This window comes from Mustela nivalis, assembly GCF_964662115.1.
Source record: "Mustela nivalis genome assembly, chromosome: 2".
Taxonomy (NCBI): domain Eukaryota; kingdom Metazoa; phylum Chordata; class Mammalia; order Carnivora; family Mustelidae; genus Mustela; species Mustela nivalis.
Window position 1 is genome coordinate 102,113,295 of NC_139021.1, and position 24,506 is coordinate 102,137,800.

The 24,506-nt window shown below is 42.8% G+C and overlaps 2 protein-coding genes across 9 annotated transcripts in view; both read right to left on the reverse strand.

Annotated features, from left to right (window-relative positions):
- The window catches only part of CHRM3 (cholinergic receptor muscarinic 3), a 509,004-nt gene that overhangs the window by 105,054 nt on the left and 379,444 nt on the right, over window positions 1-24,506 (reverse strand). The window lies entirely within an intron of this gene.
- On the reverse strand, window positions 13,791-14,552 carry LOC309859754 (DNA-directed RNA polymerases I and III subunit RPAC2). Its single transcript, XM_082720842.1, has one exon. The coding sequence runs from the start codon at window positions 14,439-14,441 to the stop codon at window positions 14,040-14,042; it is 402 nt and encodes a 133-aa protein (XP_082576968.1). The 5' UTR covers window positions 14,442-14,552; the 3' UTR covers window positions 13,791-14,039.

Sequence of the window (24,506 nt, forward strand, 5' to 3'; positions counted from 1 at the left end):
CCTCGGAGTGTGTTTTATACTTCATGGAGTATTTTAAAGTACCCTCGTTCATTTAGTCCTTACAATAACATGGTAGGATATACAGCACTGGTGTTCCCATTATTCAAAAAAAGTAAACCAAGAGATGTAGCACATGTACGAAGTGACAGAAGGGACGGAGCTGGGACTCAGATCGAGACGTGTGTTCCACTGAGGCTAACCCTTGCTGGTTAACCTCTCCCCCCACTCCTTTTGCCTTTTTAATGGTTTCATGATGGATTTGGCATTTCTCAGGGTAATATTACAGCTGAGGGAAACGAGGGAAGGTACCCACCTCACACTGTGTGGGTCAGGGCAGGGTGATTTGGAATGACATAAGCATGTCATAGATTTCGATGGAAAAACAACCTTGGAGATTTGTGTACTTTATTAAAACAACTTTGCAGTATAAAAATATATTTATAGTAGGGGTGCCTGAGTGGCTCAGTGGGTTAAGCCTCTGCCTTCAGCTCAGGTCATGATCTCAGGGTCCTGGGATTGAGTCCTACATTGGGCTCCTTGCTCGGCAGGGAGCCTGCTTCTCTCTCTGCCTGCTTCTCCCCCTGCTTATGCTCTCTGTCTCTCTGACAAATAAATAAATAAAATCTTAAAAAAATAAAAAATATATTCATTGTTTTCTTTGCTACCTGCACAAATCTTCTCCAGCCTCATGGGAAGAGGTGAAGAGGTCAGGTATGAGCCTGACCGTTCCTGGCCCACCCACTTTAAGGCAGTGACGCCTCACCTCACTCCCCGTCATGCCCCAGATTCCTGGGAGCTCAGCCGCAGCAAAGTCCTTCAAGTCTTAGAAACGCGAGACCTTCTCATCTGTTTGCTATCCAGGCTGCTGTTCCCATCCCCCACTCTTCTCTTCCTCATCCTAGTTCGTCACTATGCCTACCTCTAGGACCTGAATTTATGAGCTGCTTCAGATATCCAATATGTAATTATTGGAAGGTGTGCAGTGAAAGTAACTTATCTGCATCAATGGATATGGGTCAATGAATGGCCCAGAGTGAAGGAGATGGTGTAAATATTTATCAAGCTTCACTCGAGGCCTGTGAGTTATAGCTCATAATGAAGCAAGCCATGCCCTTTCTCGCACACCAGGAGTCAGAGAAAATGCACCAGACCAGCAGCTCTGCCAGCAATTCCTTGTATGAACCTCGTCGAAGCTCATCAATTAAAGGGGCACACTGCCATCTTCTCCTTTCAGGGACTCAATGAGATGCCAAATGTGAAGCCTGGAGCCCAGTGTGTCCTGAAACATAACAGCTTCAATATACAACCATCACTACTCTCATCATTGTGACTTATTTTAGGTCTTGAAGGGGAATAATGTTAACAGTTAAGGAAATGAGCTGAGGATGATCTCAGAATAGTGAAGGAACAGGAGGTGGAAATGAGTTAATGATTTTGGGGATGAATGAGAAGAGCTTAAAGGGTAGATATAATAGGGGCGGCTGGGGGGCTGAGATGGTTAAGTGTCTGCCTTTGACTCAGGTCACGATCTCAGGGTCCTGGGACTGAGTCCGGCATCAGGCTCCCTGCTCAGTGGAGAGTCTGCTTCTCCTTCCTTCTCTCTGCCACTCCCCCTGCTTGTGCACCCTCTCTTTGTCAAACAAATTAAATAAAACTTTTAAAAAAATACAAGGACATGATAAAAGGGAACATTTTCAAGAGAAGAAAAGAGCTTGCATGAGTCACAGACCAGCAGAGAGAAATGAAGGGGAAAATTTACACAGTGCAAGTGATAGAGAGAAAAGGACTGATGTGAGAGAAGCAGGAAGATTCAGAAGAATGATAATTCTGTCTTTTGCTAACCCCCTTAGCCTCAATTAAGAAAAAGGGGCTATATTTACCTCAATTCAAGTCCTAGGATTTGGGGGGGAACTTGCACATGGCCCTCTTTGGACCATCTGGCTCTTCAGGAAAGATGCCGTGGAGTTCAGGTTCACCATCAACTTGGCTTCCTCAGAAACCCAACTATAAAACAAATTCCCTATAAAACACAAGGCAGTTTTGATCTAAATGAAGACAGGACTTGCAACAGTACGAAGTGGGAGGCGGACCCTCGGCCTATGCAAAGTGGGGACAAGGCAACTCAAATGCTGCCAACTTTGAGGAATTCCCAGGAGACAATGTCACACAGCAGATGAACAGGTCTTTACCACAGGAAGAAAGTTTTCCACAGCGTGGTCCTTTACGAATAAAGAAAAACAGTGGGTGACATGTGAGGCAGCAATGTGATAAATGAAGAGGAAAAAAAAGTCAATTTCCCTTCATGGTAATGACAAGTCGTTTTTCACTCCTGAGTTTTATTCAGCTTCTACTTCATAATGTGGTTCCTCTTTCCTATGCCACTGCCCTTGGAAATATGTCAAAAGACAGTTGATTTTGTGAAAGCACCTTCTGTAGATTTTCTCAGTAAAATCATAAAGCTGTCATCACTGAGGACAGATAAATGTTCCCGGAGAGGGGAAATACTGTCTCATTCCCATTACCACAATGCCTGTTGCTTCTGAAGACTATAAATCTTCTGATCACCAGAGTTTAAAAGAAATTTGGTTTGGTTGACCAAGTCTGGCAAATCTCAGAATAGCAAGATACCAGTCTGTCTCCTGTGGGACCCAGGTCTACCTTTGAAAGTTCAGTTCAGAAAAATGTGAATGTGACCTAAGGTAGTTACTGGGATCTCCAAAAGGCCATCCTGAAAGGGGGCGTGTGTGTGCCCTGCCTCTCCTCTTCGATCTATGAGACTCCTGCTCTGCCTGGCAACATGGGGCATACTCGTAGCTTTCATCATTCAACTTGTTAGCCATGATCTCCTACCTCATGTCTTTCGGATTGGATTTTGGTGGCTAAGGCTATCATATTCACGCTCAGAAGGAGGTTGATCTTCAAAAACTCACGATTAAATCTGACACTGAAATGATCATAATTTTGACGATCAGTGAGGATGGGTAGAGAGACCAGGCACCTCTTGAAATTCAAAGCTCTTTGTGTCACTGTAGCTGATGAAAAGGGAAAACATTTCCCAGGATTCTTGCCTCACATAAACACGCTCTCCAGGAAACGTAGGTCTTTCAAAAAGAAGTTGGTAAACAGATTCATGGTTTTGAAGGAAATGTGATGATGGACATTGTTGCCTTGTGTCTTCAGTCCTTTTCCTTTCCGTTCTCCTCACCATAGCCAATGGCGTTAAGTAGCAAGCTAACATATACTTCCATTCACCTGCAGGAGGGGGTCTAAGGAAAGCGTTCTCTGAATTTGCTGCCACGCGTTAGGCTTTGTGTTGCACTAAGGAACTACCAAGATGGACCAGCCCCATGGAGACCTACCCTCACCAAAACGAGCAGGAAGGAAGATAGGTGGAAGTTCGACCTCTTTGTTCATTGGGAAAATACAGCTTTCCACTCAGTTACCCTAGGAAAGGGGCATCTACAAGTGTCTTCACGCTGCAATGTCAAGAACTCAATGTGTCACCTGTCTCAGGGACATTTGGGAAGAAGATGGCAGGACTTATCATGAATTCTGGATTGCATATGGTGGATCGTAGGCTCCACGAGAGGAAATATTTAGCTTCCCTGTGACTCAATCAAATCTCAAAGTAAGATTGAGAGATGATTCCACACACAGTCTGTATGTGGGGTCCTATGCCCCTCAGCCTCCTTTCCTCACAAAGGCTCTGTGCTGCTTCACTACTACTGCTGGACAACAGAGGGCGCTGCGAAGCCATTAGATGGACCTTCAGCAACTAACTCAACAGAGGTAGTGATGCTTTGAGCTGACCACTTGGAATTCTCTTGTATTTCTTGCTTGATAAACTGTGTTGAATTTTTACATATTCTCAGCTACTGCTATGAAGTAATTTGAGAAATTATGGTACTGTATGGAGCAGAATAATATTTTCTTTAGCATACACCTCAGGGTTCTTAGCTTAAGGAGAGACACACAAAACTTCAGGGTTCCTGCTGATCCTGGGGTCTACCGATGGTCTCAGCAACATCAGATTGTATCATTTCAAACCGCTTGACTTTTTCCAAACCCGAGTCTCTACAGAATCTCCTTTAATAGAAATGATCCAGAGTTTCTCGCTTTTGGGAGAGTCAGGGATTTGTTATAGGGAGAAGGAGAAAATTAAGTCTATTTTTATAGACTGGAGAGCCATCATGCATGAAAGCAAGCGGCTCACCCTGGGGGGACAGCTCCTGCTGCACTTGCTCTTGGCCCCCAGGTCACTCTGTGGGCAGAAGGCAAGTTCATCCACATCCCAAAAGGCAGTGGTGAATATTGGGTAGCTTGCAAAATTACTACGAAAGATTGACTTGGGTAGCTTCTAGAATGCTGTGTTGAAATGTACAGAAGAGAACTTATTCTTTATAACACTCCAGGTGCTAGCCTTGTAAGTTCCATTTGTGAAAGGAATATGAAGCCCATTAACCATGAGTTTATAAAAACTCATTTTAGACACTCTTTTCCTTTAATATGATGGCCGCTCAGCAGAAGTGCACATGAGTGAGAATGTACTGATGGTCTCTGAGCCTACGGATCAGACACCTGAACAGAAAACCTGGTTAATCTGCTGGTTGTTATCATGAAAGAAATAAGGGAGGAGTAACTCTCCAGGTTCATATAAGGCACATCTCTAGAATTTCCAAAGGCACTCTGCCAAAGGCACCGACCTGCTTTATCTCAGCTTCTCCATGGAGTGCTGGACGGAAGGGGAGATGCTCTGGTTCCAGCCCTGGCTCTCCCTTCCTTGGGAGGCACTGAAATCCTGTGGTTGACAGCAGGGATGTTGACAAAAGTTAGATGTGTGTTTTGGGGCAAACTGCCCGGCTTCTCTAAAGGCTCTGTTTCCTCAGATCGAGATGGAAACGACCATTACACATACTCCAGAAAATTGCCGAGAATATCGTGATAACCCACGTATCGTGCGCCACGCCTGGCTCATACATAGTTAAGAACACAATAAATGTTAGCTGTTGTCCTCAGCACTGTTACAAGGCTAACTAGCTATTCCAGTGTCCCCGGTCCCCATTTCCTCATTGGGATTACATTAGTGCTTCTTCTTTTTTTTTTTAAATTTTTAATTTTTTATAAACATATATTTTTATCCCCAGGGGTACAGGTCTGTGAATCGCCAGGTTTACAAACTTCACAGCACTCACCAAAGCACATACCCTCCCCAATGTCCATAACCCTACCCCCCTTCTCCCAACCTACATTAGTGCTTCTGAACCTTGTCCTCTAAAGCACTCAAGAAGCTTCTGATCCAAATACATCTTCCAGAGGCCAACTGGCATGGTCACCTGCAGGGGGTGGTCTCAACTACAAAAACAGCCTTTATTTTTTCTTGTTGCTGTTGTTGTTTTACAGTTTACATTTTTTTTTAATTTTAAAATCACAGTTGCAATTTTTTATAATTAAATTTTGCATTTGCCTTCATAATATAACTTTGTCTAAATACTTTAAAAGATATTGAAGTTCAAGTTCTGTTCAGCCACATCTGACGCTTCAGGAAGAGGAACTTGGATCATGCTATGGGTCTACCTCGCGGGTAGAGGGGTGCCTTCCTGCTGCGCAAGATGTGGGACTTGCGTGGTCTGCAAACCAGCATTGGAGGTGCCCCCTGGGAGCCTGTGAGAAACACAGAACCAGGTGTCGCCTCAGATCCACAGGGTCAGGGCTGCATTTTATCGAGATCCCTGCGTATTAGTATGCGAGTTAGTGCTGAGAAGCATTGCACTTGATTTCCAAGGGGCCACCAGCACTAACCTACTCTGATGAAGTCAGAGGAGGCGGAAATCAGCACACAGTTATTGAGCCTGGGAGCCTGACATTGTTCTAATTAATGTGAGGAACACAGAGATGACAATGCTTTGTTCCCTCTTTTAAGGGTTCTCTAGCTGGGAACAAGGGGACAGCAAAGACCTGGCCCCACAGGAACCTGCCACCAGCCCCATTAGAAATCTGCTCAGCTATTCATTAGAGATTTTCTACCTTTAAAGAGCAGTGATCATAAAGGAGTTTGGTGATCTGAACCTGGAGTTCTTAGAAAAATGGCCATAGTCCTCCCTCCGTCTGTTTCCTTCTCTGGCTCCAACCCATCTCCAGCCCTATTAAAATATCCTTCAGTGTTTTAATATATTATTCTTTCATTCCTACACATATCATTAGAGTTGAAAAAATTTAACTACCTGGTGTGAAGAAGAAATAAAAATCCATTCTGACAAGACCCCGGCAGTAAGCAGTTTTCTGAAGGCAACTCTGGGGATGTATACTGAATTGTCTGTGTGTTGTAGACTCCTGTTTACCATCTAAGCCTCTGACATGCTCTCATTTGACTCTGTCGGTAATAATTCCTGGGTTCATTGAAACCTGCGAGGGAATGAATGCTTCTCTGTATTTTATAGAGCCCTTATGCTCTCCCTGAGACAGGGCTGTGTTGAGCAGTTAAAATTTGATGTTGTGCAGAGTGACATTTTTGCCTGAAAACCACAGGATCTGCACTGTTACGAAAGACTCAAGGCAGAAAAAGCAAAAAGTCAATGGGAGTCCAATCTGATGGTTTCTCTTGAAGTTGACACGTGGGATGGTGCCACTAAATCTAATAAGTTGCGGCCAAGAGTCGTCTGTGAGCTGGGCACTTTGGAGAAGAGGGAGGTAAACACAGAGCTGGTGAGCTATGTGAGGGACTGTGTGAGGGGCATCCTGGGTCCTGTGACCCTGTGCGCAGCGACGGACAGGAGGGCCTCTACCCTGCCCATCAGAAGTGCAGATCCTGGGCCGCCTGGGTGGCTCAGTGGGTTAAAACCTCTGCCTTCAGCTCGGGTCATGATCCCAGGGTTCTGGGATCAAGCCCCACATCGGGCTTTCTGCTCCGCGGGGAACCTGCTTCCCTCCCCCAACCTTCCCCAACTGCCTCTCTTCTGATCACTGTCAGTCAAATAAATAAATAAAAATCTTCAAGAAAGAAGTGCAGATCCCACCAGTGTGGCCTCACTCCTTGATGGCTTCGTCGAGATCTTAATCCTTTCCCGTCTAACTTCATGATGGTATTCCCAGCAATTCCCAGCACCAGCACCCTCACCCCTCCTCGCACATGCGCATTACAGTCCCTGTCACCGGCTCACCTCCTCCCCTCCAGACACACCCAGTCTGCCCATGACCTCCTAGGTTTCAAGTCCAATGGCTTTCCAGAGGATCTCCTACTGGATGTGACTCCAATCTTTCAAACAGTCTATCTTTTACCCTCCTCATTAGTTTCCTCATTAGTGGCATCTCATTAGTCTGCTTCTTCTCAACCCATCTGGTCTTCTCTTCTCTGTTCCCTTTAATGGCCTGACCCCTCAGCCCGTCTGTTAAACTGTCACTTCCTGAGGTCCAGCCCCCATCTTTGTCTAGTACTACTCTTGTCTGTTAGATATGCATCCACTCTCACAGCTTCAAATGATGCTTGACTGAAAATACTATCAGCATACACAGATCAGCATCTGAGGTTCTTATCCCCCTCAGGGTTGGAATAAGAATTCTCGGGCTGTCTCCTGCGCATGTGCATATGATTGACAATCTCTCCATCCACGAGTGTCAACTCTAAACACAACCATTGCCCAGGCTGAGCAGTGTGGTCTTGTTAGTACCATGAAACGTTTCACGACTTACAAGCCTCGAACAATCTCTCTCTTCCTACTGAATGGTGCCCGTTGAGATCTGCACAGTAATTCTCGCTCTTTGGTATTTCACCGAGCTCCTTCTCTCCCCAGGACAGTGCAGGATGGAGCAGTCTGATGCAGAGTAACATTTATGCCTTGCATCACTCACTGACTTAACAAATATTTACGGAGTGTCTACGGTGTGCCCCACAGTGTTCACACAGCGAGGAATAGAGAGGTTAACAAAAAGTAGCTTGCCATCAAGAAGCTTATATTCCAGAATGGGAAGGGGTCTAGCCAATCATCTACCCACCTACCTACCTACCTATCTCAGGTGGTAATAACCATCATGAAGAAAAATGAATCAAGTAAGAGGGAAGGACATGATGTGTTTATAGGGGAGGGCTGTTTATTTAGGGTCGTAAGAGGGGACTTTCTTTTTCTTTTTTTTTTTTTTTTAAGATTTTATTTATTTATTTGACAGAGAGAGATTACAAGTAGGCAGAGAGGCAGGCAGAGAGAGGAGGAAGCAGGCTCCCTGCTGAGCAGAGAGCCCGATGTGGGACTTGATCCCAGGACCCTGAGATCATGACCTGAGCCGAAGGCAGCGGCTTAACCCACTGAACCACCCAGGCACCCCAAGAGGGGACTTTCTGATGGATTGATATTGAGCAGAGATCTAAAGAGAGAGAGCAAATCACGCTTGAGACATTTGCAGAAAGGGCATTTGGGGCAGGGCCCAGAGCATGTTTGCTGTGTAGGGGACACAGTGAGGAAAACAGTGTGTGTGGGGGGTGGTCAGGGAGTGAGGGAAAGGGGTGGTGGGGGCAGAGGACACTAGAAAAGCAGCAGGGAATGGATCAATGAGGGCCTCAGTTCCCAGCAAAGCCTCCGATTTTCCTCCGAAGGACAGGAGAAGCCAGGACGGAATTTTGAGTAAGAGTATGACAAGCTGGCTTACATTTTCAAGAACTGGTCTGACTCCAGTGCTGAGACAAGGCTGGAGCGACTGAGGTAATCAGAGACAGAAGCATGCAGTATAGTGAGGAGAATAAAATGCATTAAAAGAGTTCAGGTGGGAGCCAATGGTGAGTTGGGCTGGGAAGTAGGTGAGGGGCTGTAGAACTGCTCAGAATACTGGATATGGATTTATTTTTAAGGACAGAGCCAACAGCAGGAGACAGAGAAAGAAACACGAATGACCTCAACTCGTTAGATTTGAGGACCCGGAAAGAAGGCGCTGTCAAGAGACCCAGGAGTGGCCATGGGAATGTGGGATCTGGTTTTGGGCTTTTTGAGTTGGTGGCATAAGCTGGTGTAGAGGTAAAGCATCAAAAAGGTAATTTGTTATATATGCCCTAGATGCCTCACTCTGAGAAGACTACTGCACTGAAAATACAGCTTCTCAAATGCTGGGTGGCAAAAGGACATCGACCACACAGGGGAAGGCACGAGACACATCGCAAAGCCTGCTAAGACCTTTCTGCACGCTACACGCTGAGCACACAGCCATCTACGGCCTGAAGCTATTCCCATTACATAATTGGATTATTCCCTCAAATCACCATTTTCATTTTTAAACCATTATTTTGGAACAATTCATGCCTTTTGTCTTACCCCTGTCGCCAGAACTGTCAGTGGAGTGGAAGGTGTCGTTGTCCGATGGCTGATGAACTCAGCCGTTTACAAACACCACAGGAGCAAATCTACTCCAGGATGCCTTGGTGAACGCCAAGGAGGGATAGCGGGAAGACGCCTGTTAACGACTGGAACAGAGCCTCGGAAAGGCGGGTCAGCGGGGTGCCCCGACCACGGAGCTATGCTAGGACACGCACAAGTCTAGAGCGTGGAGCGAATTGTACCAACATGTGCATGGAGGCCACACCACTGATTTTCAGTTCCTATTAGCTGTTTATGAGATACGTGAAAAACGACAGTGAAAACGCTGCTATCTGAAAGAGCCCCTCACAATGCTCATTTAAAGACCCCCATCCCTTAAAAACAGTGATTTTTCTCTCCCGGGGGACTTAGGGGTAAAATCACTGTTCTCCATCTCCCTGTTTCCGGTGACCCCTTTCCTTCTCCCTTCATCTCACTATAGTTTTTTTCTTCAACTCTGAAGGAAAAGACAGAGTACAGAGGAAGAAGGAAAACATCGAAACTCCAGACTTCTTTACACGTGCAAGCTCAGAGGCTCTGGAGAGATGAGGTCCGATCCCGGTGAGAATTCAACGTATATTTGTTCAAAGCAGGAATATTAACAAAAGTCTTAGAACAAACTATAATAGCAACAAGAATTTCAACATGTTGCATTTCTTTGACTAACTTAAAAATACGCTTAGCTAGAAGACACTTAGAAATGTCTCGTTTGTGTTCCCCGTGCCAGAATGTAAATGTCACTGAGCATCGTCAGTGGGAAAATATCAGCATAAACTCCCCTTACACCTTATTCTGTGGAGACCATAGTTTATTTATACTCAGCTCAGACGAAGATGAATTGGTCCGATCTAATATGCTGCCAACTAAGCACATAACAATTTCAGTTATTTAAAAATGGGGTCCTTCTAAATCTGAAAAAAAAAACACAACCCTTTTCATAAAAATGCAAGGATGAACTACCTTCAGTAAAAGTTATATGCAACTGATAAATTATTGAAGACTATACCTAAAACTAGTGAGGTACCATATGTTGGCTAATTGAATTTAAATAGAAAAATAAATTACAAAAATAAAAATTGTGAAGCTTTTCAACATCTTTCCAGTTTCTGAAGCTATAGTGAATCCACTCAAGAAGTAATCTATTACAGATTTAAAAAAGCATTTTATAGCATGGAGGAAACAAATGAAAAAAATTAAGAGACGGCCTTCAGCCTTATTCTTCTTTTTGAGTCCAATCAGCTTGAGTACTGTATTTGGACAACGAACAGGACTGAAAGACAGCCACTGGAACACCATGGAGGAGACCTGCTTCACACGAGATTAATCAGAAAACATTCCCTGAGACACTGATGTGCTAACTCACAGCATGACGGGTCAAAATGACCAGCAGTAATACAAGTCATTCACAGTGCAATTAAACTCACTGGTGAACAAAATTTAAAGTCATTTCACTCAAAGGCATACAGCCTCTTGAAGGATCTTGAGAAAAATTAAAGATTCACCAATAAAAATATCCATCTGCTTTAATGAAAAAAAAATTTTTTTTTGAGAGAGAGAACATTCATAAGCGAAGGTGAGAAAGAGGGAGAAAAAGAGAGAATCTACAGGATGCTCCACACCCAGCATGGAGCCAATGTAGGGCTTGACCTCATGACCTGGAGACCAGGACCAAAGTGGAAATCAAGAGTCAGATGCTTCATCAATGGAGCACTCAGGTGCCCCCAGTAAAATTACTCTTAAAAACCATCAGAAAAGGGGCACCTGGGTGGCTCAGTGGGTTAAAGCCTCTGCCTTCGGCTCAGGTCATGATCCCAGGGTCTTGGGATCAAGCCCCGTGTCAGGCTCTCTGCTCAGCAGGGAGCCTGCTTCCTCCTCTCTCTCTCTCTGCCTGCCTCTCTGCCTACTCGTGATCTCTGTCTGTCAAATAAATAAATAAAATCTTTAAAAAAAAAGACCATCAGAAAGTATCCATTATCTCCTACCTACTTTCTATACCCTCTCATTTTCAAAAATACAGTGCAACAAACCATAGGATTTTATATACGTTAACACCAGAGAAGCTAATATTTTCTTAACTCTTGGTTAAAAGAAATGTGTTTGCTGCAGCAAAGGTAATCATTTGTTTTTCACATAGAAAGGGAAAAATAATTATTAAAGACAATTCTACCCTCCTCTGAATAACCAGTACCACGCTGGATGTAAAAGAATGAAACAGGACCACTTTCTCACACCACACACAAAAATAAACTAAAAATGGATTGAAGACCTCAATGTAAGACCTGAAACTATACAAATCCTAGAAGAGAGCACAGGTAATAATTTCTCTGATGTTGGTTGTAGCAACATTTTTCTAGCTATGTCTCCGAGGCAAGAGAAACAAAAGCAAAAATAAACTATTAGGACTACATCCAAATAAAAAGCTTCTGCACAGAGATGGAAACCACCAACAAAACAAAAAGGCAACCTACAGAGTGGGAGAAGATATTTGTAAATGATATATCTGATAAGGGATTAATATCAAAAACATATAAAGAACTTATACAATTTGATACCCCAAACACAAATAATCCAATGAAAATGGGCAGAGGATCTGAACAGACATTTCTCCAAACAAAGACAAACAGAGATACAAGAAAAGATGCTCAACATCACTGATCATCAGGGCAATGCAAATCAAAGCTACAATGAGATATCACCTCACACCCGTCAGAACGGCTAAAATAAAAAACACAAAACAGAACAAGTGATGATGTGGAGAAAGAGGAACACTCATGCATTGTTGGTGGGAATGCAAACTGGTGCAGCCACCATGGAAAACAGGATGAAGATTCCTCAAAATATTAAAAATGGAAATACCATATGATCCAGTAATTCCACTGTTCAGTATTTACCCAAAGAAAACAAAAACACTAATCTGAAAATACATATGCACCTGTATGTTTACTGTGCTTACTGCAGCATTATTTACAATAGCCAAGATACGGGAGCAGCCCAAGTATCCGTCAGCAGATGAATGGAGTGTGTGTGTGTGTGTGTGTGTGTGTGTGTGTTAGCCATAAAAAAGGAAGAGATTGTGTCATTTTCAATAACATGGATGGACCTAGAGGGTATTCTAAGTGAAATAAGTCAGAATGAGAGACACAGATACCATATGATTTCACTCATATGTAAAATCAAAACATAAAAAAAACAAAAACCTAAATGAATAAACAGAAAGCAGAATAAAACAGGTAACAATGAAGAACAAACTGATGGTGACCAGAGGGAAGGGGGTAGCGATATCAACAAAATGGGGGAAGGGGAGTGGGAGGTACAGTCTTCCAATTATGGAATGAATGAGTCACAGGCTAAAAGGCACAGTGTAGGGAACATAGTCAAAGCTATTGTAGTGACAGATGGTAGCTACTCTTGTGATGAGTGCAGCATAATGTAAAATCTTGTGAATCATTATGTCCAACACCTGAAACTAATGTAACATTGTGTGGCAACTATACTCCTATGAAAAAAAAATATATACAATGTCAGTAAAAAAGGATCAGTACTATATTGTAAAGATTTTGAATATCAACAGTTAGTTTGAAAATGTGAGTTATCTAATGGACTGATAATCTGTCCTCAGGTATGGATAATATAAGCTACTTGGGAAATTATCCAGAATTGGATATTTACAGAAATGTGACAGCAATTTAATACCATTATCTACTACAACAAGTAGTTGCTACAAAATAATGGCCATTCTACTGTTTAAAACACTTGTTAAAGTTATTGATGCAACCCATCTTGGAAATATAAAACTCATGAAAAAATGATGGAATGGAGATAGAACGATGTAATATCAATTACTCGTTTAATATTAGAAGGGGCTTAATAGCTCATAAAACTTGCAAATTAATAAACAGAAAGACTATTGCTTGTTCAAAGAGTAGTAACTAAAAGCAAAGAGTTAGAGCTGAAACCTCTGAATCCATACAGCCCAACTCCCACATTTTCCTGGTAGGAGAATAAAAACACAAGAGATAATGTATCAAGTAGCCCCTGGGCGCTAATTGAAACCAAGCCTGGAATATATACAGCAGGTCCTTAGCTACCACTCTCGTTGCTCTACTGTCTGAAATCTTGGCATGCTATTGAAAACACCCATCTGAGTTCTAGAATGGTCACGCAATCAATCCAGTACAAATTACAGGTCAGCCCAAGGGAAAAAGACCAAAACGGAACAAGCTTTTAAAGGGGCGAGACGAAACTCAAGTTAATTCTGAGGTGTGTGCTAGGCTTGTGAGACTTTCCCCTACCCACACACCTGCCATCATTACAACAAATTGTATGCCTTTTATTTTACTGCATATTCTATATTTTCCTCAGTTGGGTGTCAGAGCTAATAGCAGGTACGCAATTTGTTTCACTGTGATCTCTGTATTTTCCATTCACAAGTATTTGCTGTACAGAAAATACAAATTTTCTTTTTTTTTTTTTTTTTTTTTTTTTTTTTTTTTTTTTTTTTTTTTAGTTTAAATAAAAGAGGGAATTTATTAGGTGAGTACAAAGGTTCTTGCGGGGATTCCAACGGCTGTAATGGGTCATAGCTAGAAGCACGCCTTTCTGAAGGACAGATCGTGTTGTGATCGCAAACTTCTACTTCTGGGTTTTGCAAGATCACGAAGAGAATATCCTAGAGGATGTCCTCCCCGTATAGTGCATAAGAGACTAGAATGTGGATTCATTTCTGCTTGCTTTTTGATCCTTATATTCCTTTATGCTGGCCTCAAACTTGTCCAGCACATGTTGGCAGACATTCATGAGCTCATTCAAGCCTCTCTGAAATGGCTCAACAGCTGGAAGAGCACCTCGAGTCTGAATGCGTAAATTAATTTTGCTCTCTGAAGGATGGGTTGTAGTGTAACCACAAAATTCCACTTCCGGGTTCTTCATGATCATGTAACGGAGAGAATTTCCTAGGGTATGGTCCTCCTCGTGCAATACAAATGTCACACAGTGTCTATCTGTTCCAGCTGCCTGGACCATTTCCAGGGCTGTCTTCCTCTCGCCTTCAGCCATTGAGGTCTTCAATCCAGATATTTTTCTCTCCAACTCCTGGTCCTCTTCCATCGCGGGGACGGCTTCCGGGATCCTCAGGTGGTGCTGGCGGATCGGAGGCGCTAACCCATACCGTGAAACGTGCGGGCGAAGCAGGAAGGAAGGAAGGAACCGAAAATACAAATTTTCTGACCTAAACAATTGAGGGGAAGGGGGAGCCCAGGAAGCAGTATGTGTTGTAGTTTCCTGAAAGTCACACATCTGCTCACTGCCAACACAGAAGGGTGTAATAAAGTGGGAATTCCCCAAAAGTCCTCAGAAAGCTGAGGTGGTATGCCAGATTCTTCCCATTAGAGAGTTCTGCTTAATCCTAGCAGACGAAATGTTTTCGCACTTAGAAGCTCAAAAGATAAGGCCATCTACAGCAGCATTCACTCCAAGACTGCTACTCTGTCTAATTTTTTTGCCTGAGCACTTAAGTAACATTCTAGATGTTTCTAGGAATCATTTTGCTTTTTATTTATGGTCTCATTGCTTACCATCAGTTTTTCTTTTTTCTTTTTTTTTTTTTTCTAATTTAAATTCAGTTTTTAAAAAGTCTCTAATGTGGACCTGTTCCCTCTCATTGTTTTCTGGAATTAAAATAATTTGGTAGATAATCTGAGAGGTAATTCTCCTCCAAGGAAGGTCACTGATCTTGCTAGTACCCTCCCGGGAGCTCCATCCCAATGAAAAACTACAGGCCATTGTAATCTTACTTTGCACTCTTCCAGGGACAGACAAAATCCTAATCTTTTAAAACAAAGGATAGAACTGTACTAAAATAAACAATCCTGAAATATCCCTAGAGAATTGAAACACCGATGCCCAATATCATTTAGAATGGCTACTGATTTTAAAGAAAGCTCCATAATTCATTCATATTCTAATGTTGGGAAAGTATCTAAGTGTGTGACTAATATTGAGAAAGGACTAAAGCACATTTGTAGTGTTTTTTAGAAAAAATAACTGAGAGGCCAGTCAAACTCTCTCCAGCCAGGAAGAACAGCCAGCAAGTTCAGGGTTTGCCTTCTTATTGATACTCCCATTATGAGAGATCATTATTTTCTCTCTAATGGCCTCTGCAGCTAGACCATTCACAAGTACAGGCTAGGTCTTGCAGTAAAATGCAAATCACAGCTCTGTCACTTAAACAGGTCATAATTTACCAAAGACACTAGCAACACTGTAACTTGGTGAGCCAACCTCAAGCCCAGGGTCCAAGTATTAAGTGTTAAATTTGATTCTGTGGTTCACCACCAGAACATCTGTGGAAAGAGCCAGTTCTTGTACCTGAGCCTTGAAGTTCACCAGCTCTAAAATCCATTCAACTCCTAACATCCTGTAGCTTTATACAGACCCGTTTTGGTCTTAACAGATAGCTATAAACAATAGGGAAACAATGAATTTGAAAGTCATCTCATTTACAGTTTGTTGAAAGAAGGAAAATCTTATAAAATAATCTCATCCAGTTGCGAATATTAAAACGCATGTTGATATTGAAAGTTTCTTAGGATCTGAGTCGGACTTACAGGGGAAAAGGAACTGACCTCTTGTCTGTCTGTCCCAAGGCTTTGCCCAGAGCCTGGCAGATGGGCTTTCTTAGCTGATGTATGGACATTAATTCTGCGTCTCTGTAGCTTTTTGATGAACAGACTGAAAGCACCCAGTGGGCAGAGACTCCTATCTTATTCATCATCCCTTCCTGGTGTCTGGTACAATCCCTGGCACCTAGCGGATACTCAGTAATACACAAATAAATAAAGAGCAGAGCCTTTTCTCCTCTATGATGCTGGCAGTAAAAATCAGAGGGAGAAAAAAAAGGGGGGGGGACACAGGAAAAAATATAATTTTTTTTTTTCCTATTAGCCTTACTCCCCAGTGGCCAAGCAGCTTAGAGAGGCAGAGGCTGATGATAACCCTCCCTGTGGACAGTGACTGTGGCCACACTAGCCATAGGGAAGGGAGTTGTCCAAGGGCCCGCCCCGTTCACTGGACTCTTCGTCTTCTTCTTTTTAAAAAATCAGTCTTCTGAGTACCATTTACAAGACCAAATACAGAATTTTTTTAAAGATTATTTATTTATTTATTTGGCAGACAGAGATCACAAGAAGGCAGAGAGGCAGGCAGAGATAGAGGAGGAAGCAGGCTCCCTGCAGAGCAGAGAGCCCGACGTGGGGCTCGATCCCAGGACTCTGGGATCATGACCTGAGCCGAAGGCAGAGGCTTTAACCCACTGAGCCACCCAGGCGCCCCCAAATACAGATTTTTATAGATATGCATGCTCACTATTATAGGCCTCCTAGCTTCTGTCTTCCTACCCTGGATGGTTCTGGGATCCCTATGCCCCATCTCTTTCTCACCCCACAGCTTCTCTCTCATCTCTTTGACCCTCTTACCCGAGCCCATCAGGACCTGTTTCCCTCCCTCCACACCATCTTTGTCTGCAAATAATGGAACATAGTGTCTGCACCTAATGAAACACGTTGGGTTTTTTCTCCTCAAGCTCTCAGAGCTGGCAGAGAAGACCCTGAGCCTTCTGTTTGGTTTGTGATCTCCCAGAATGAAGCAACCCTTTGGGTGGCCAGAAAAGTGTATCATTATCTCAGACAACAAAAAATAAAGTTGATTAGGGGCGCCTGCTTGGCTCAGTTGCTTAAGCAACTGCCTTCGGCTCAGGTCATGATCCTGGAGTCCAGGGATCGAATCCCACATCAGGCTCCCTGCTCAGTGGGGAGTCTGCTTCTCCTGCTGACCTCTCTCCTCTCATGCTCTCTCTCTCTCACTCTCTATTTCTCTCAAATAAATACATAAAATCTTAAAAAAAAATTGATTAGAAACGCTGAGACATCAACCGCAGCGTGTCTGTGGAGGCTGAGGAGGCAAAGACACCCAGACGTATTCACAGCTCACAATCCATTTGCTTCAGCACAGCTTCAGGGATGCTACTGACTGTATGTTATGTCCATCCTGCCCTTTTCCAGAAAATCTGCCCATCGTGACAAACTGGGGGGCAGGCCATTTTTTCCTTTTTTGGAGATTTTAAAAATTTATTTATTTGAAAGAGAGAGAGCACAGAGGGAGAGGGAGAAGCAGGCTGCCTGCTGAGCAGAGAGCCCAATGCGGGACTCGATCCCAGGACTCTGGGATCATGACCTGAGGTGAACACAGAGACTTAACCCACTGAGCCATCCAGCTGCCCAGGCCATTTTTTTTTTCTTCTTCAGGGGAGACTCCCTGTGGATATTTTCCTGTATTGTGTGTGTGTGTGTGTGTGTGTGTAATTTTACTAATTAAAAATAGCCTGTGAATCATTTCATTGTACATTTTTAAGAATTCTTGCCATGAAGTCACACCTTTTCTGTAACTGCAGAGTAGAAGGGGATCCAACTCTGACTTCCATGTCTATAAAGTTGTATTTGGAGGCACAAGCCCCGTCTTGGCTCTCCTGTGTCTGTGCTCGGGCAGATTAATGTGATTTAGGAACCGATAGTCTGCAAGAGGGCAGGGAACTCATCTTCCACTTTTAGTTCTGCTACTAACAGCCTTGTGTTTGCCTCTGTTTAGGTTTACACAATTGCCAGGCTAAAGAAAGGGTATTTATTATAAATAATCCTCAGAAGACTGAGGAGGAATCTCAAAAGATTAAAATGGAATGAACTGCATATTTACTCAAGGTGGCTGGGAAGGTGCTTATTCTGGTAAATAACAGTAAAAATATGTGCACTGGGGGGTGGGGCTGGGTGGCTCAGTTGTTTAAGCATCTGCCTTTGGCTTGGGTCATGATCCTGGGGTTTTGGGATCGAGCCCCATGTCAGGCTGCTGCTCAGTGGGGAGCCTGCTTCTCGTTCTACTTCTGCTGCTCCCCCTGCTTGTGTTCTCTCACTCTCTGTCAAATAAATAAATAAAATATTGAAAAACAATATGCACTATTTCCTATTGTTTATATACTGTACCTTGACTGGCTAATCTTCAAATGAACTTTCTCCTCCTCCTCAGCATACAGATGACATTCTCTAGTCTCCTTCCTGATGTGGTAGGGTCTGGGGGCTACCAGCAGACATGCGCAGAAGTAACGTGGACCACCGCAAGCCCTGCGCACGGCATGCTCCCACGACCAGTTGCGTGTGTTCCCTCTCTCTTCCAAATGGCTGCAGAGGAGGCACTCTATCTGAACACGGCGGAGCCAGAGGAGGGAATGAGCAGCAAACCACTGCTCAGAGAAGAGACACTTGACCAAGCAAACCCAAAGTAGACTCTTGCATAAATTAAATACCAACTAGTACCAGTTCTTTTTCTTGCTTTCTTTTCTCTCTCTCTCTCTTTTTCTTTTTTTGGTTTTTTAAAAGGTAATTTTCATTTCCTCAATGGACAGGGATTGCATCTTAATTTTCAGGTCTTTAAATTTTTATTTGTTTTTAAATATTTTAATTCAAGTGCAATTAACATGTAGTGTTATACTGGCTTCAGGTGAACAATATAGTGACTCAACAATCCCATATATTACTCAGTACTCATCACGACAAGTACACTCCGCCATCCCCATCACCTATTTCACACCCCCCCCCCACCTAGAATCTGATTGGGGTTTGCCTCTCTCTCTCTCTCTTCCCCCTTCATTCATTTGTTTTGTTTCTTAAATTCCACAGATGAGTGAAATCATATGGCATTTGTCTTTCTCTGGCTTATTTCGGCTAACATTATACTCTCTGTGACAAAATTTCATTCTTTATTGGCTGAAAAATATTCCATGCATCCCACATCTTCTTTATCCATTCATCTATTGACGGACACTTGGAGCTGTTTCCACAGTTTGGCTATTATATATAATGCTGTAATAAACGTGGGCTGAACGTCCCTTCAAACTAGTGTTTTTGTATTCTTTGTGTAAGTACCCAGGTGTGTGATTCCTGGAGTGGAGGGTAGTTTTGTTTTTAATCTTTTGAGGAATCTCCACACTGTCTTCCCCAGCGCCTGCACCAGTATGCATTCCCACCAACAGTGCATGAGTTTCCCCTTCCTCTACATCCTCATCAACAGTTTTTGAGTCTAACCTTTCTAACAAGTGTGATGTGATATCTCATTGTGGTTTTGATTTGCATTTCCCTGACGATGAGTAATGTTGAGCATCTTTTCTTGACTTCAAGTTATATTACAATGCTTTAGTAATCAAAACAATATGATAATTGGCACAAAAATAAACACAAAGATCAGTGGGGCAGAACAGAAAGACCAGAAAGAAATCCAGTTATATGATCAATTAATCTTTGACAAAGGAGGAAGAATATACAATGGGAACAAAATAGTCTCTTTAGCAAATGGTGTTGGGAAAACTGGACAGCTACATGCAAAAGAATGAAACTGAACCACTTTCTTACATCATAAATTTACATGGTAAATTTTTTTCTTAAAAAAATAAATTCAGGGTGCTTGGGTAGCTCAATGGGTTAAAGCCTCTGCCTTCAGCTCAGGTCATGATCCCAGGGTCCTGAGATCAAGCCCCCCATTGCTCTCTGCTCAGTGGGGAGCCTGCTTCCCACCTCTCTCTGCCTGCCTCTCTGCCTACTTGGATCTCTCTCTCTCTCTCTGTCAAATAAATAAATAAAATCTTTTAAAAAATAAATTCAAAATGTATTAGTTCCTAAATGTGAGACCATAAACCATAAAAATCACAGAAAAGAGCACAGGCAATAATTTCTCTGACATCAACCACAACAACATCTTTCTAGATACGAACTCTGAGGCTAAGGAAAAGAAAGAAAGCAAAAATAAACTTCTGGGACTACATCAAAATAAAAAGCTTCTGCATAGTGTAGGGAACAAACAGCAAAACCAAAAGGCAACCTACAGAATGGGAGAAGATATTTGCAAATGACACATCCAGTAAACGGTCAGTATCCAAAATATACAAAGAGCTTAAATAACTCAACACCAAAACCCAGATCATCCAATTAAAAAAATGGGCGGGAGACATGAACGACATTTCTCCAAGGAAAACATATAGATGGTCAACAAGCTAATATTGTTTTATTCCACTGAGGTTTTAGAGTTTATCAATTATATTAGCTAGAACTGCCATAATTAATACATATTCAATATCCTTTCAAAGAATTAAAATAGCATAAAATATACTCTAAAATTGAATGACATTTCATCCTTCTTTGGTGTTTTAACATACTCTGCAGAATCTTTCATTGAGGATCATCCAAAAAAAAAAAAACATTAAAAAAGTGTAGTTTCTACAGCTCAGTGGTTATCTGATTTCCCAATATTAAAATATTGGCCCTACTTGGGATTCAGAGGAAGAAAAATATTTAATTATTTAATCTAAGAATTATAATAAAAATGGCAACTATTCTCATTCACAATGTAGTTTATGTATCTAAATATATTTATACATATGAATATATATATGTTCTATATTTGTATATTTGTAGCATATAAATACAGAACATATTTTATATGTAAAATATTTTTACACATATTGGTACATTTAATCCCCCAAATATTCTTTGAGACACCCAGTATTGACTTTACACATTAGAAGCCGCGGTTGTAAGGTGTCTTGTCACTTACCTAAGGTCGCGCGGGCTGGTCAATGACAGAGTTGCAATCTGAACTCACTTGTGCTGATGTTCATGTTCACGCTCATGAAAAGATGAGTCACAGAGAGTTGTTCCCACATCCTCTTGCATGGGCCAACATGATCACAGAGTCTGGGCTGTGTTTCCTTCCACTGACCTATCTCAAGATCACAAAGACCTCTGAGTTGCCCAATCTGATGACCCTCTCTGGATCACTCATGCCACCAGAAGCTCTGGTCTTGGCTTCTAAGACTTGATTTGCTCTGGGTGAGCTCTACTCCTCACAAACTTCTCTCAATCTTCTCCATAGCATTTGTTATACCTTCCCCATGAAGTTCTCACTCCACTTGTGGGTGGCTTTCCACCACTGCTTGCATCCCCCCTTGTCGGTACCAGCCACCCTGAGGCAGAACCTCTTGTCTCTTCACATTCCAGATACAGCCCTTCAGCTGCCTGGTGACTACACCACGACATGACGACTGTGGCATTTCAGACTCTAGAGATCCAACATCTAAACTCACAGTCTTTCCTTTTCCACCGGTCTTAGTGTGTTCCCTATCTGAACTGGTATCATTGACCTATTTGCAAAAGCCAGTAGCCTAGATGTGAACCTTCTCCTGACCTTCTCCTTGGGTAATAGCCGTTGCCCACTAATGAGTCTTTCTGCCTCTGTCTGGGTCTTCTGCTCACCACCTCCACAGTCAAGCCAGAGTGCTCTTTCTCAAAAACACACCTTGTCAGTGAATTTGCTTGCATATTGTCCTTTAATGGCTCTCTAGGACATCAGACTCCCTGGTTTAGCTATGAGATTTTCCACAACCTGGTGTCCTGCTCACCAAACTCCTACACTCTGCTCATTCGGCTCTTGCCCCACCTTCCATGGCAGCACAGCGTGGACTCCTCCAGCTGGTGGACACCACAGCGCTGTGTGTTTTGCATCATCACAGTGTCTACCCACAGGAATGTTGTGGGGATTAAATGAGGTAACATACGTCAAGTGTTTAGAACGGTACTTGGCTCATAGTACTCAAAAGTGTTGGTGAGAGTTATGATTTGCTTTTGCCTTGCTAGCCTCAGCCAGTGGACAGAAAATGTGAATATACTGAGCTACATACAACTAGGGGAGGAAGTGTTCTTACTGTGCATTTAAAAAATAAAACTAAACCAGACCGTATCTTGGTTAAAGCAACACCCAGTCTTCTGGAAATGAAATTGACATCAGCAGAATAACAGGTTGATGTGATTGCAGGGGAAACAGAAGAGGGGTTCAAAGTGCAGCTGATGAACCCCTTCAGGATTACTGCGGTAGACCCTTGAACAACATGGGTTTGAACTACATGGGCCCACTTATATGATGGATATTTTTCAGTAAATACAGGACAGTACTGTGAATGTATTTTCTCCTCATAATTATGATTTATTAATGAATATTAATTAATAATACTTTCTTTTTCTCTAGCTTACATTATTGGAAGAATACAGTATAAAATACATATAACATACAGGTACCTGGGTGGCTCATTTGGTTAAAGGTCTACCTTTGTTTCAGGGTCATGGGATCGAGTCCTGTGCCCGACTCCCTGCTCAGCCGCGAGTCTGCCTTTCCCTCTGTCCCTCTCTCCTGCTCACGCTTTTTCTCTCTCAGATAAATAAATAAAATCTTTAAAAAGTATATATAACATACAAAATATGTATTAATTGACTGTCCTTGCTATTAGCAGGATTGCAGCCAAGAGCAGGCTCTCAGTTGTTAAGTTTTGGGGGAGTCTGAAGTCGTACTGTGCAGGATGTCAACTGTTCTTGGGGTGGTGCCCCAACCCCTGTGATGTTCAAGGGTTCCCTGTGTACTCAAACAAGTCACCTGAGATAATGTATTTAAAATGTCAGATTTGTTGATACCGTGAAAGCCCTTGGACCCACAAATGCACACACAAGCACACTTGACAGGATTTGTTAAAACACAATTGTACCAAAAGAGACTATTTCCCTGCCTTGCAGAGGAAAGGCTCGTAAGTGCCCCAACAGGATGGATCTGCAAACTAAATCTTTCCATGAAGATGAAAATAAAAACCATAACCCACTGGCGACGGTGGCTTCTGTAGTCGAGTCCTCAATTTTTGTGAAGGAGTTAACCCGTGTCAGTCTCAGGTGATACATGTGGGATCAGGACAAATCATCGTCCAAGGCAAAAACCAGCTGAGAAGATCACAGAATATCAAGATCATAAGAAGTTAGATCATAAAAGAAAGAGGAAGGAACAAGGGAAGGAAGGAAGAAAGGGCGAGGAAGAAGTATCACACCAAAAGAAGAGAAAAGAAAAAAGTCAAACAAGGACCAGGAGACTCAGGGACTCAGAGAAGTCACAAAGGCTGGAAGAGAAAAGAACCAGCCATCTATGTGGTTTCCAGGAAGGTAGACAGAAAGCCAGGGGGCTTAAGTGCTTTATTTTTCTATGTTCATACCCTCAAATGCTCATCTCAACTAAATTCTAAAATCCTTTTAAAATAATACAGCCTTCATAGCACAGATTTTAATGTCAAGAAGCCAAAGAGCCAGGTTTTATAAGGTGTTCCCTGTCCCGCTAATGTCGCCCGAACTATACCAAGGAGATACCCCTTCATGAAGTCACAGGGGTGGGGGGTTCATCTATAGTAGTGGGTCACGGGGATGATGGCCTTAAATTGTGTGGCTTTATAAGGGAAATGACTGTGTTGCAGAGACTGAAAGGCTTTCCTCGGCCTCCCTGGGTTCTGTTTATTCTGAGACCCTCAAATCGTGCGGCAGGAGCTTTAGCCTCGCTGAGAGGTTGCAAAGCAGGCGGGGGGTGGAGATATTGCCAAGTCAGCAAACCGCCAGATGGCAAATTGGAAGGCAAGCAAGGGAACAGAGGACACAATGGGGATGCTGGACAACTGTAGGACACTACGCCGTTTGGTTTTAATTAACAATTTGGTATGCAAATCTAGTAAGCAATAGAAGGAGAAAAAGACTGAACCCAAATCACTGAAAACCAGAGTTGGGAGAGACATTAAAAATAACGTGGTTCCCCCCCCACCCAAATATTTATCAAGGGAGGAGACACACGTCACATGACTTGTGTAAGGCCTTGCTGCTGATGAGTCAATTCAGTCCCTAAACATATAAGCAAATCAAAACAAACAATCCATACCTAGAGCTTGTTTAGGATTAGTAGGTGATCACGCTGAACACAAAGACAGAAAAAACAGTCCCCTCGTGCTTCTGACAAGTGATGAGAAGATAATGTTCATCCTTCCTCCTGGAAGCAATAAGAGTGGGAATGGACCCAGAGTCAGAGACATCACCTTTCTGACACTATAAGTGACTCTCCTTTAAGGATAGGGCTTTTTATGGTCATGGCAAGTGTTTATAATCAGGGAAGGAAAAGTTGGACAAAAAAGGCCAAACTGAATAGGATCTGGCATCCCCCATAATTGTGGCTCTAAGGAGAGGAATGACAGGATCGTGTGTGGGTCATGTCCAAGTCATTTCTGAA